Consider the following 14,511-nt stretch of genomic DNA (forward strand, 5'->3'; position numbering starts at 1 on the left):
ATAGGTCAACCAAAGCAAGACTAAAGCCATTATAGACGTCAAACCTCCGTCGACCAAAAAGGAACTTCAGTCCTTGTTAGAGAAAATAAATTTCTTAAGGAGGGTTATATCTAAATTAAGTGGAAAGACAAAGCGTTCTCACCACTGCTTCGACTGAAGAATGAAGACTTCATCTGGAAGAAGGAACATCAAGAGGCTTTCGACAAGATCAAAGAGTATTTGACAAAGCCTCCTATACTAGCACCACCTGTTAGAAATAGGCCTATGAGGTTGTATATCGCAGCCTCAGAATCGACTATAGGAAGCATGTTAGTTCAAGAGAATGACCATGGTGTCGAAAGACCTATATATTATCTTAGTCGAATGTTAAATGGTCTTGAAACTAGGTGTAGTGACATAGAAAAACTATGCCCGTGTCTGTATTTCTCTTGTATGAAGTTGAAGCAATATATAAAGCCGATTGATGTGTATGTTTCTTCGCACTCTGATATTATTAAACATATGTTGTCTAAACCAATTTTGCACAGTCGAATTGGTAAATGGGCATTAGCGTTAACTGAATACTCCCTAACATATGCTCCGTTGAAAGCAATGAAAGGGAAAGTAGTAGCATACTTCCTTATCGACCATTCCGTGGTCGCCGTGCCTCAAAATTATGTCGACTTCGTACCCTGGAAGTTATATTTCGATGGATCCAGTCACAAAAATGGCACAGGGATAGGAGGAGTCATAATTTCTCCAGATGTAATTTCAGCTGAGTTCAAGTATTCAATAGATCGTATGTGTACCAACAATGAGGCAGAGTATGAAGCTTTGATAACCGGACTTGAACTGCTGCTAGAATTGGGGGAAAGGAGCGTCAAAATTATGGGAGATTCTGAGTTAGTGGTTAAGCAGGTCTCTAAGGAGTACAAATGCGTTAAAGAGAACTTAATCATGTACTTTGTAATTGCGAATAAGCTAATCAAGCGTTTCGACTCAACAAGTATTCGACACATAACCAGACGAGAGAATCAAGAAGCTAATGATTTAGCACAAAAGGTATCAGGAAACAAGAAAGATGAAGACGAGGAGCCTGTTCAAGTGAGGAAAAAGGTTCGAGCAACTGTGTTATCTCCCTCAGATTTCTCAATTATAAATTTAGGTGCAGTCGACGTCGAGAATTTTGAAATTTTGACTGTCGATAATGGACAAGAAAACGACTGGCGTAAACCGTTAGTAGAGTACTTACGTAACCCTACAGGTTCGACATATACGAAGATCAAATACAGAGCTCTTGATTTCGTTCTAATGGGAAACGAATTGTTCAAGAAAACAGCTGAAGGATTATTGCTTAAGTGCCTAGGGGAAAGCGGAGCATATTTGGCCGTGTTGAACGTACACAATGGAGCCTGAGGCGTGCACCAAGATGGACACAAAATGAAGTGGAATTTGATGCGTTCAGGGGTTTATTAGACCTCAATATTAAAAAACTGCATAGACTTCGCAAAAGGATGCCAAGAGTGCCAGATGCATGGGGGAATCCAATACGTTCCTGCAAGCGAATTGCATGCCATTGTGAAACCTTGGCCATTTAGAGGGTGGGCTTTGGATGTGATTGGGGAAATAAAACCAGCTTCGTCAAAACAGCAGAGGTACATTTTGGTCGGTATTGACTACTTTACAAAGTGGGTCGAGGCTGTAGCTTTGAGAAATGTCGATCAGGAAGCTGTGATAGACTTCATGCAAAATCACATTATATGTCGATTTTGAATACCAGAGACCATCACAACCGACCAAGGAACAATGTTCACCGGTGTAATACTGTGGGAGAACTGACTTTTTAAAAATGTTGCGGATAGCAAGAGTTGCCACCGACTTTCATTTTATCCAATTAGGAAAGGCAAAAAGAACGGGAAAGACCTTTGAAAGATTTTGAGTTCGAAGAAGCACCCTTTGTATCCATGGTTATCCATGGGCTCTTAATTGCTTAGCTCACTTTGTTTGTTTGTTTGAAAGGTGTCGTGTGTGTTTAGAAAAGTATTTGAATAAGGACTTTAACTTGTGAATAAGTGTAGCCTTTTTGAAAGTAATTTGAAAAGAAGTGGGAAAAGCGTTTGAAAGTTTGATTTGAATGTGAGCAAGAAGTTAAGAGTACCTACCCTAAGAGTGGATCTTTCTTGTTCTTTAAGTATTTTATTTGAAAGGACTATCCATACCATAAAGAGGGTAGGTAGTCTTTTCATTGGATGTACGGGTCATCGAGAATCATCGTTTGCCATAAGTCTATCCATACCATATGGGAGGAAGGAAGTCTTAGGAAAGGACGTGAATAGTCATTTGTAGCAACCAGTAAGGATACCTTAGCATTCGAAGGGACGGTCATCATTTATCAAGGCAACATCGAGGGACAAGATCATTTTTTATCGTAGGCAACTCGAAGGGACTATGATATTTTTATCGGAGGGACTATGATGATTTGAATTCGTAGGCAGCATGTGCTAAGGTATCCCTACGCTCGAAGGGACTTGACTATTATTCGAAAGGCAATGGAAAAGAGGTTACCCTAAAGGTGGGTGTGTGCAACAATCATGTGTTAGCTTCAGATATCTAGTCTTGAGTTAGTGGGCTACGTCCAGTTATAGTATGGTTATAAGATGCGGAAAGTAAATGGAGATAATAAAACCTAATTACTATTACATCAAAAATAGAATAGGCAGCCTATACACCTTCTAGAATTTCTAGAATTTTAAATGACAGGAATTTAAATAATAAAACCAAATGGCAATAATTAAATAAAAGGATTGACAATTAAAATGCAAAACTAAAAAAAGAAAAAAAACATTAAACAGAAGACATTCGACAATCATAGAATATGAAATGAGAAGAGAATTCCCGCATAAAAGAAATTCAATGTTTGAAGACAAAAGTTGTAAACCTAAACCTTAAAGGTTAACTTAGTGGCTAAAAACCTAATGGCAAACCTAAGGGTAAAAACCTAAGGGTAAAACCTGAGCCTACAACTAATGGACAATACCTATCTAAGGTTTTCGAGGGTTTACTTTGATGTTTACTATGGTTTTTTGAAGTTAAAGGTTAAACCAAAAAACCTAATTATAATTAAAATTAAACCTAAAATTAAATCCTAATTTACAAATCCTAGTTGTTTAAATTAATTGGCCTAATTTTAAGTTAACCCTAATTAATTAAATTATATACAAATTAGAAACTAATCCTGATTTAAAAATATGTCAAGAATTAAATAATTAAACTAATTGTTTTTTAATTAAATGATTAAAACTAATTACAATACCTAATTGATTAAATTCTAATATATATAATATCAATAACAACAAAATTAGTAGTAATAATTAAGACAAGGTAAATTCTTAGGTACCCATGATAAGTAGTTGGGTACCGATTTCTTTAGTGTAAATTAATTAAAAACTTTAATTATGACATGACAATGAATAACTTTATTTGATTGGATAAGGGTACCAGTACCCAACTAAACTCAAGGTTACCGGAGTGTTCACCTTAAAACAAAGGGAGTAGTGAAACCTTACCCATCAGCTTCCCATCGATTTCACTAGGGGTGTTCATTGGTTCGGGTAAATTCGAACCAAACCAGAATCCAAACCAGAACCCAAACCAAACCATAGTGTTTGAGCTGGATATTTTTTCAGTTTGGACAAGAACCGAACCAAACCAATGAAATCCAATAACAATCGGTTCGGGCATCGAATTTTCAATTTTCTACCCGCAAGCCCAACCCAAACCAACCATAATTAATTATCATGAAAATTACTACCAAGCATTCAACTTTTATAAGAAAAAAATAAAATGTTTTAGGTGAACAAGTTATGCTATTTTAATTTGTTATTAGAAAATAGTTGGTGTAATGTGATAAATTAACACTAAGTTATAAAACACATTTATTATCATATTAACTCAAGTGACTAGTTATAGATTCAAAAGTCTTTATCTTAGATAATTTTCTTGTTAGATATTTTTGAATCTATTATGGAAAAATTTCTAGTATAATATTTAAAATTGAACACTATTAATACTATATTTTTTATATTATTATGAAAAATTGTTTTTTTAAATAAGTTATTTATATAAATATTTTTGCATTTTTTTATCTACTCGATCAATCCAACCCAAACCAACCAGTTGTTTCTCAGATCGGTTCGGTTTGGGCTTTATCGCAAAAATTTGTAAATTCAATCCAAACCAATCCATTTAAGTTTAACCGGTTTTATAACACCCGTATAATTTTAATTTTAATTTAATTTGGAATTGAATTAATAATTAGGAATATTATGAATTTTATGAAAATAATTGGAAGAGGATGGTTATGGCATTTGGGCTGGATGGTGAGATTAGTAGTGTGGGGGTGCTAAGTGAGTAAACCCATTACTAATTATTTTATATTTTCATAAAATAAAGGAAATAAGGAATTGAGAAAGAAAGTGTCAGAACGTGAAAAAGGAGAAGTTGGGAGAAGAGATGAGGAACGTAAAGAGGATCAGAAGAATGAGAGATCATGATCTAGGAATTGGCTAAGGTAAGGGGGGACTCTCCGGTTAGCATCTATTCGCGTTCTTAGATAATAATATTGATTAGGGATGTTGTTTGAGTCAATTGAATTATATGTTAGGTTTAGGGAGGTTATAATTTGATGAAATTTGCCTAGATTTTTGGTTGATTGTGTGTTGTTTTGATGTGTGATGAGGAATAATGATGCAATTGATGATTAACTGTCTGTATATGATGTTTAGAGTCAGTTTTGGACTTAGATTGGGTGAGATCGCAGGGTCTGACGCAGACCTAAAAGTCTGTGAAATTGCCAATTCGCGCCGCGTCCGTGTATTAGCGCCGCAAACTCATTTGTGTTGTTCAGGTCGCGCCGCGAACCTTTGTTTGCGCCGGGAAGTGCTTGGCAGAGAGCTAAGGAAAATTGATGCGCTCAGTTCGCGCCGCAAACCTTGTTGGCGCCGCGTGCTGTTAGTGATGGTTGTTTTTGGGGAAATTTAAAAGATGCATAACTTTCAAACCGTATGACCGTTTTTAGTGTCGTTTCGACCACGATGAACCTTACGAGGTAACCTATGTGTTTAAATGATGGAAATGAAGTGTAGATTGAATTGTTTTAAAAACATGATTTATTTCTTGATGAACGATGTATTGTACATATATGTGATGAGATGTGTTAAATACATGCTATGTTGAAGTAATAATTGTGTGATGATTTATGAATTGTATGATGAAGATAATTGGGTTATATTTGAATGATGCTAATATATATTTAAACGTACTTGATGATGATGATGATGATGATGGTATAAGTATGTTATATATGTTTGCATCCATTCATAATCATATGTTGAGGGTTGAATCTTAATGATGAGGGGATTCAGTGAAGGGAATAATTCCCATTGTGTGGAATTTGTGCTGGCAGGGCCGTATCTTGATGATGTTAGATCGGCCGGTGGGTTATTCCCATTGATGATGTTTGGTACCACATGCATAGTGTCAGTCGTTACATATGTATGATTTTCACAACATGATTGAATGTATTTTAGTGTTATGAATCGATTATTGCTAGTGTGTGTTTTGTTGAATTATCTGGATATAATCTGATTGGGTGAATGATATAAATATGATATGTTATTATTTATGATGCAATAGTATCTGTTAATTGTGATGAGACTCACCCTTACATTATATTTTTCAGATTGAGGATAGCGGCTTCGACTTGGTGAGGATTAGCTCATGAGTCAATTTGTTAGTTAGCGTCAGGTGTCATGCTCTGATAGATGTAACACTGGGGAATGCGATGCTTTGAGTTTTTAGTTAATAACTCTATTTGTTTGATCTGTTTTGAGGATTAATGCATTAATGATGTGATGCAAATTTGATGATTTATTTCCGCTTTGTAAACTTGAGATTTTAAATTATGATTCGTATTAAGATGTTCCTTGGTGAATGCATGACAATGATGGAATGATGTTTATTTTATTATGAATTGTGACACCCTTGTTGCATGTTACTCTGATTTATTTATTTAATTGCCGCGGAGAATTAGAGGGGTGTTACAGGTTTGAGTATCGGATTCTCTCAAAACCGAATCCAACCGACCCGCGAACATCCCTAGATTTCACGCTTCAGCTTTTCTTTGAACCTTTCCATAAGTCCTAACAAACCATTCATAATATGCCACATGGAAATATAATTACAACAAAAATAAAAGAAAATTGATATATAAACACATATGAATAAAAGAGAATTTGCCAATAACAGAGGTGAAAATCTCCTCTCCACAATCTCACGATTTCTTCTTCCCCATGGTGGTACGATGGCCGCTCGTCGGAGGAGAAATCGCGGCGGCTGTAAAGGGAGAGGACCGAGATCGGAAAGGCTGAGCGGCGATGTCGGCATTTTGGTTTTGGGACAAACCGTCTTTGCTTCTCACTGTGGTGTTCTGCGAATCTTCTTCTTCCTCTATTTCTTATGGTATGTGGAGAATCTGAAGGTTTTGATCGAAGGTTTGTGTTGATGTCTTACGGTGGCTAAGCTTTAGCTGGTGATGTTGTCGTGGTGCTTCTTCATATTTGAGTTTCGAAGTCGATTGTTGCAACTGTGTGGAGCGGTATTGAAAAAGGATGCAAACATGATAACAAAATCAGTTTACTATTGAACTCTGTTTTTCTCTTGCAAGTTCTATTAGCGTTGAGGAGCCTCTGATTCATCTACCGACTTTGTACCTTCATATTCTCGTCTTCGATTTTTTTGTATTGGCTTTTGGTTGTTGATGTGATTGTGCGTTGATTGATGTTGAACGATGCGGGTATTGGATTGCTTCTATTCTTTCTGTAAATTGCTGGAAAAAAAACAAATGGAAGTGTTAGAATCAAACTAATTTCGATTGTGTCTTTATTGCTACGGGACTGTTCTGATTGCCATTTAGCCGTGTCGGTATTGAGCTGTTTGAAGGTTGTTGTGGCTGAAATTATTTTTCAGTGAGGATAGGTTTATGGTGTTATTTTGATGAATGTGAGTAGTGACATTGCTGCAATTTGGTGGTGATGTTATGATATGGGTTATGAAGCGCGATGAAGATGAATTTTGGATCAGTTTTTTGGTCGGTTTTACAAGCGGTTTGGGGAGGTGAGGATTTGGTTTTGTTAATTGTTTGTAAAAAAGGTAGCAGACAAAAAGAATGTAAAAAAACATGGTTAGAATATGTTAATGGAAAAATAAGGGTTTGAAATAGGTTTTTTGTATACTGTACGAGAGAAAAGAAATAAGGGTTATCACTTGGTGAATCTGTCCCCCGTTCGGTTAGAAAATTGTTGGTAGTATAATAGTAAGACTAGGTTAAATGAAAAATAAATATGGACCCTAATTAAAATAACTGAAAGCCTAAAGATTAAAACAAATGAAACTAAAAATACAATAAATAACAAATATTTAAATAAAAGAAATTCAAAAACAAATAAAACTAAAAGTGAAGTAAATAAAAAAAAGTTAGTAAGTGGGATTCGAACCCGAGACCTCTCACCTCCAAGTCATACCTTTTTACTAGTTATGCTAACTCATTTATTCGAAACTGAATGACATTTGAAAATATATGAATGTCATACAAATATTTTTTATTTAAAAGAACTAATCGTTTAAAGTAAACCATCGTACGTTTTAAATAAACAAAATTAATTAATGTCAAGATGTCAGTAACAATGGACCCAAAATCCTTGTAAAGCTTAAAATAATGCGGGCAAATTTTGGGGTATGACAACCGGACGAAAAATGCAAGAGTTTTCTCAAGAGGTTGTCATAAAATTGTTAACGTCGACACCGTACTACGCTCAGGCAAATGGTCAGGTCGAAGCTGCCAATAAAGTAATAATCAGCCTAATTAAAAAGCATGTAGGAAAGAAACCAAAGAGTTGGCATCAATCACTAGACCAAGCTTTATGGGCATGTAGAACATCTCTCAAGGAAGCAACCGGCACCACACCATTTCGACTTACATATGGACATGATGCCGTATTACCAGTCAAAATATACGTCCAATCAGTGAGAATACAGAGACAACATGAAATACCATCCGAAGACTATTGGAGTATGATGACGGAGGAGCTTGTCGATTTGGATGAAGAAAGAATGTTGGCCCTCAATTCGTTAAGAAGACAAAAGGATAAAGTGGCTAGAGTTTACAATAAAAAGGTAAAAAATGAGGTGTTCGCTATTAATGATTTAGTTTGGGAAGTGATATTACCTATGGACAAAAATGATAGGGTTTTAGGAAAATGGTCACCAAATTGGGAAGGATTGTTTAAGGTAATACAAGTCTTTACCAACAATGCTTATGAGTTAGAGGAACTATCCCCGGATCGACGGGTTATCAAGGTAAATGGTAAGTACTTAAAGGGGTATAAACCTACCCTTCAGCAATTCACCATTTCGACGACGTAGATAGAAAGTCGAAACAGAGCTAGATAAAAGTATTAAAAAACTAGCAAATGAAACCAATTGTAAAAAAAAAATACAAAAAAAGTTGGTCCGAAAACCATTGTAAAAAAAAAATACAAAAAAAGTTACATCAAAATAAAACCATACGCAGATGGTCTCAACAAGATCATAAGTGGCCATATTGCTTTTGGAAAGAACGCAATTCGAGCTGAAGATCTGTTGCTCGGTTTTCCAAGGTGTCGGATTCATCCTTGAGCGCCTTGATCTCTTTTTTGACTTGATTCGTAGCTTGGCTAACAACAACAACATCGACAGTCATCCTTAGCATATGTGCCCGCGTGGTGGCAATTTCCTTAGCGAATTCCTCCTCCTGTTTGGTGATAAGATCCAATTCCACCTTCAAGTCAGACATCTCTTTCGACAGCTCCTCAAGCCGACGACGGATTGCCGCAGATCTTTCAATTTTAGAGAGCTGCTCCTGATGCTTCTGACCCAGCTGAGTCTTCATCTCCTCGATCACTCTCTTCGCCTTGATCACTGTGTCTACATTCGTCTTTACAATTGTCTGCTTGTCTGATTGGTGGCTTCTGGCCCCATCTTTTCTGCATGCTATCGAGATTGATCTGAGTCGGAAGGGAAAGTGTATTGGCTTACAAAGTTGTTCAGCCTCGCCAGCGCAGATTCGACTGATCGCGACAAAATGGGTATGTCTATGATTATGACTGCAAGTGCACAGTCTATCGCGTAGCTTTAAAGATTATCGAACACAAAGGACTAAGAATCGACCTACGGTATTTAATCGTTACTACGTAAATCTAAGGCTAATATCTGATTAATTAGGATCTGACGGGGGAAATAGGGAAGTAAAATTAAATTAAATCTAGAGAGAATTATACCGGTATGCAGTGGTCGGACGTCGTGGATCCAGTAAACTATAAACGCAAATCGTAATTTAAAATATCTTTTCGTGGAAATCATTAGTTTAAAAACCTTCCTCTCACACTCTTGTGTTTAATAATTACGATCTTATTATTAAACCTAAGTGAGTGCTCTCGCTGTGTCAATTAAAGTTTAAAATAATTTTTGAAAATAAATGAAGACTAATTAACCTTAAAGTTCTCTCGCTGTATTTAAGGTTAATGCTTAATTCCTACTGTCCAGTTAAAATCTCAAACTCTCGTTTTTATTGATCCTAACTTCTATCTTTTTTAGCTCTCGTTACAAAATGGTTTAATTAAGTATTAGAAATTATAACCAGATAAATAAGTTTTCATTAATAAATTACGTCGAAAGCATTACTAGATTCCCTCAGTTATATGACCTTACATACCGGTAATTAATATTTAGCCGGACATAATTTTAATTAATGGATCAGAGATACAGTGGTGACATTAGATAACTCCAACTTATGCAACCCAATTCGAATCATGCTATTATAGCTCATCTAGTTCCTTTCGCTAAATTTTACCTGTTTTCATTCAAGCGCAATCACATTAAGCCCTTTATCTTCACACGCACATAGTAGAGTAACCGGTTAGTGATTCTGATTCTTATTAACATGGGGCTCTGGCACATCTTTATGGTACCCACATCTATTACCAACTGTAAGCTGCAGGGGATTGAACTGTAATTCACCCTACCAAGTTCAATACCAGATACTTTTGAACCAACCGACAATAGGCTTCTTTATTCTAATCCGCGAGATACACATCCTTTGGGTTAAATGACTGGGTGAGGTTCACCTAGCTTAGTCGGTGTAATCTTTTAATTTTCACTGAAATTTTTTTCAGGATCATTCACTTATATTCATCAGCTCTCTATGTAGTTTGTGTTTAAGACGGTGCCGACTGCTGAATAAACTAATCGAAGCTACTTTAAAGCTAGAGGTTTAAAGATTTGGGATAATAGGTCCTCAAATTGATCTTGCATAGTTTGGGGTTCTAGAATGTCAAGACTGTAGCAATTTTGTTTAATAGTGCTTCAGTTTCTAACATATCTTTAAATTGTGTATCCTTGTACTTTTCGAGCGTGTCAGGCTATGCATATAAAAAGAATTTATGGTTCAAGTAGATGGAGAATTCGACAAACAGGAAGATACTCACATATATGAACTTAAAGTACATGGATAGAAATGACAGAAAGGTAAAATATTTTTTTTAGGATAATAACTAGAAATACTAGAAATTAAATACTAGAAATTTAAATCTACCGAAAATATAAAGAAAAGCAGCATGCTTCCTCCCCCACACTTAAACTTTGCGTTATCCTCAATGCGAATTTGTGTGGTAGAAACAGTAAAAACTCACTCCTCGTTTCCCCCTCCTCGCGCTCGGCCTCAGGTACGTGCTCTACCTCCCCTTCGTCCTTCCTCGACGTCTCTAGAAGGAACTATCCCAGCATGATACACATAATCATGTAAGCCTTCAACACGGTATGTCAAACAATGCATTTCCTCCATGAGGGATGCAATGCTTTGATCATTCCAATACGCATAATCGTGTTGATCTTTTGCATCTGACGCATCAGCGTCATCATTTCATTTTGCCCCGCTTCAATCCTCTAATGACACCTCTCTGAGAAAAACTTCGGTAACGCGTGCGTTGAATTTAACCCGCTTCTCCATTCCAGAAAATAACACCTGGGAATTCGGCTTCTCCTTCGTTTTGTTGGTTTAGATTAGCCATATAAATTATTCTGCAGAGGGTATGAAAATTTTGTAAAAGAAGTAGCAGAACGGTTGATGTTTATGGCTCTGTTGCACTGAAATTTATAGGAATGTGAAGGTTGGAAATGAATTGAATTGGTGGTAAATGGAAATTAATGAGAGGTTTGAAGGAAGATGAAAAGAGTGGAGTAAATGGGGAGGATATTTGAACAGCACTGGAAGATAGAAGTGAGAACATATGCTAATGTGTTTATGCATTTAAAGGTGTTGCACCCCAAAATTTGCCCACCTATTTATTCCCCAATTGGCTTTCATACCACATTCACACGCATACATCATGTAGGTCATTCACACAATACTTTCATACATATCATTGTTACTGTTCAAGAAAATTGACAAAAAAGGGAGGCTAAGGCTGAAGAAATTCTTGGTTAAGAATAATTATATCTGAGGTCTCAGGCATCATTTCCAATGGCATTCTCATGAGGTCAGGGTTTTATCGTCTCTAAGTCAGAGTCTTGATTGAAAGATGCAAGCTTCAGGTTCATCAGGATTTCCAAGTTAGGGTTTTGACCAAAGTCAACCCTATTGATTTTTTGGTCAAAAGTCAATCAGAAGATGATTTTTGAATATAAAAATATGGTTGCCCTGAAAAAAATATTCATTGGAGCTTCTTTGGGTGAAAACTCATTGAGAATTGGATCGAAAACTGAATAAAAGGGGGAATTCATTTGGATTTGGAAAAATCAAGAAAAGTTGACTTTTTGGTCAAGATCAAGGTCAAATGTCAAATATTGACTTTAGGTGGAAAATCGGTCAAAGAAAATCAAAGAAATAAATAAAATCGAGAGTTTGACAAAATTTCCAAAAAAAACTAAGAAAATTCAAATATTGCTTTATGCTAATGATTGAAATAACGTGCCTAACTCTGATTGGCTGTTGTTTTGTTTTGTCCTATTCTACTTAAAGAATAATATGCCCAGTTGATGCAACGTTCTTAGGTGGTAATTTTCACATACTAATAAAACCATATGTTAAATGCTGATTACATAAAAATAAATAAATAAATCTGCATGAAAAACAAAATGAAAAGAAATGAATAGTCTTGGATGAAGCAACTGGCCCATAAACTTTTGGGCCATAGGTATTTTTAGAATCACACCCCACAATTGCTAATACACCATACGCCTCTGGACTGGACCATAGCGCCCTGTTTTCTCACCCCCTAAATCAGGCCCAATTTCGCTCATAACATAGAATCAGTTCATTTCTAATTGCTAATTCACCCCCCTGCTGACAATGAAAAAAAAACACAATTAAAAATAGTTTCCTTTTTATTTTCTTTTGCTTGATATTTGAATTTTGCCTAAATAAAAAATGATAAAAAATAGTTTTTTTGACTAATTAGAATTGTTAGGAATAATTGTTTTAATTAGATTTTTAATTGTTGATTTCTTTAAGTTTTGATTGGTTCATACATAGAAAATAAATAGTCTTTTTAGTTTTAATTTTTGGAAATAGCTTTGAAATGAATAGAAAAATACAAAAAATGCTTGTGAATATTTTCATTTTTAGTTTAGATTTTAATTCTTTCTTTTTGTGAATATTTTCAATACCTTGTGAAATGTCTAAAATACCCCTAGTTGTTAAAGTTGACTTTAGTTAACTTAAACGACTTTCTTCTTAGTTAATTCTCCTCAGATGCTAGTTTAGTCTTGAATAAGAAATTAGTCTTGTAAATGACAATTAGATTAGAAACTAGGTTAGTTCCCCTTTCTCATTTCTTTTTCTTTTTCAACCTTAAAAAAACTTAATAAATACCGACGAAGATCGTACCCCTACCTCTTTTCATCGTAGGAAATAAATGATTGGGGCGTAGGCCCCGGTGTATTTCTTTTCCACTTAGCGGAAGAGAAATGATTGAGGCGTAGGCCTCGGTGTATTTCTTAACCGCTATTTAGAGAAATAATTTGAGGCGTAGGCCTTGGTGTATTTCTCTAAATACTTAAACTCTTTTTTGTACGATCTAAGTCACAAATAAATTTCCCTTAAAAAATACCCAACCAAAAAAACATTCAAAATGCTTAATAAAGGCTCAGACTTAAAACAAAGTAAGAAAATGATGCGAAGCCTTGTAGTGGGTTTTGTCATCATGGAATTACAATAAAAGACACAAACTCAAGTTTATTCTGCTGTTAAGAACAAGTTAAGTCCTTTCCAAAAGTAGGCGTACAAGTCTCCAAAGTTCGAGCATCGTGGATTGCGACCTTAACCTCTGTTTAACTAAAAAAACACAAAACAAATGGAAACTATTGAGCCGAACTACGGTAGCTCTGATTCCTTGTAAGGGATACGTAGGCATTGGGTCGCGGGGCCCAAGCGAGCACACTTGTAAATAATTCCTTCTTTTCCCCGTGTATCTTTTGCATTCATTCGCATTTAGGTTTTAGACATAGATACACACTTTAGATAGAAAAAAACATAGGTGGATACCATCGAGTACGATGGGCGTGAGGTGTGCTAACACCTTCCCCTTGCGTAACCGACTCCCGTACCCTGTTCTCTAGTCGCAAGAACTTTGTTCTTATTATGGGTTAGGTTTCCTGGTATTCCTTTCCCTCGATGGGATAAATATATTAGTGGCGACTCTGATCCATTTTTCGCGGTAGCGACAAAAGGGAGTGACGAGCGTCACTTTATTGGCTGTGACGGTCGGCGTGGGGTCCTCTCTGACGGACGACATGCATGGCATGTGTGAAATAGAAAATGAATAGCACCTCTGTGTGTTGTTCAGCGTGTTGGTTCAGTGCAGAGATTCTTTTCAGGCTTTTTGACCATGGTGCTTGCAATTCTATTGGACCAACATCAATTGGCATAAATAGTTTTGACTAGTAGTCAAAGTATGAAGCTGGGTGTGTATATAAAACTCAGTAGCCAAAATAAATTCTAGCCTATACCAGTGTAAATTTATAGCAGCAGCAGTGTATAGGTATCAGACAAGAAAAATTATGTTTAAGCAAGCAATGTAGCAGGATTCATCTCTAATAATTATAGTACTTAGCAACAAATATTTGCAGCAATTATAATGCACACACACAGTAGGAATATAGCAGACGAAATATAGAAGAGGAGAATAAAAACCAGAATAAGGAAAACTGTTGAATTTAATTTCATTAAAACCAAAAATTTTTGAATTAAAATTTGTCTGAAAATGAAAATACTAACTAATTAAAATACTAAAACTGAAATACTGAAATATAAAACTACTAAAAACTGGAAATCCTAACTAAGTATTTCCTTCTCCTACACTTAAACTAGACGATGTCCTCATTGTAAAAATGTAAGAGTTAGAAATCTAAACTAAAGGTCTTCAATTAGCCACTTTTCGG

The 14,511-nt window shown here is 35.7% G+C and overlaps 2 protein-coding genes across 2 annotated transcripts; both read left to right on the forward strand.

Annotated features, from left to right (window-relative positions):
- The first annotated feature begins 591 nt into the window (after window positions 1–591).
- Window positions 592–1,395, forward strand: LOC131631095 (uncharacterized). The gene has a single exon (XM_058901877.1). The coding sequence runs from the start codon at window positions 592–594 to the stop codon at window positions 1,393–1,395; it is 804 nt and encodes a 267-aa protein (XP_058757860.1).
- A 6,396-nt stretch (window positions 1,396–7,791) lies between these two features.
- On the forward strand, window positions 7,792–8,460 carry LOC131631097 (uncharacterized). Its single transcript, XM_058901878.1, has one exon. It carries the CDS (start codon window positions 7,792–7,794, stop codon window positions 8,458–8,460), a length of 669 nt encoding a protein of 222 aa, XP_058757861.1.
- The last annotated feature ends 6,051 nt before the right edge of the window (window positions 8,461–14,511 follow it).

This window comes from Vicia villosa, unplaced genomic scaffold (genome assembly GCF_029867415.1).
Source record: "Vicia villosa cultivar HV-30 ecotype Madison, WI unplaced genomic scaffold, Vvil1.0 ctg.000774F_1_1, whole genome shotgun sequence".
Lineage (NCBI taxonomy): Eukaryota > Viridiplantae > Streptophyta > Magnoliopsida > Fabales > Fabaceae > Vicia > Vicia villosa.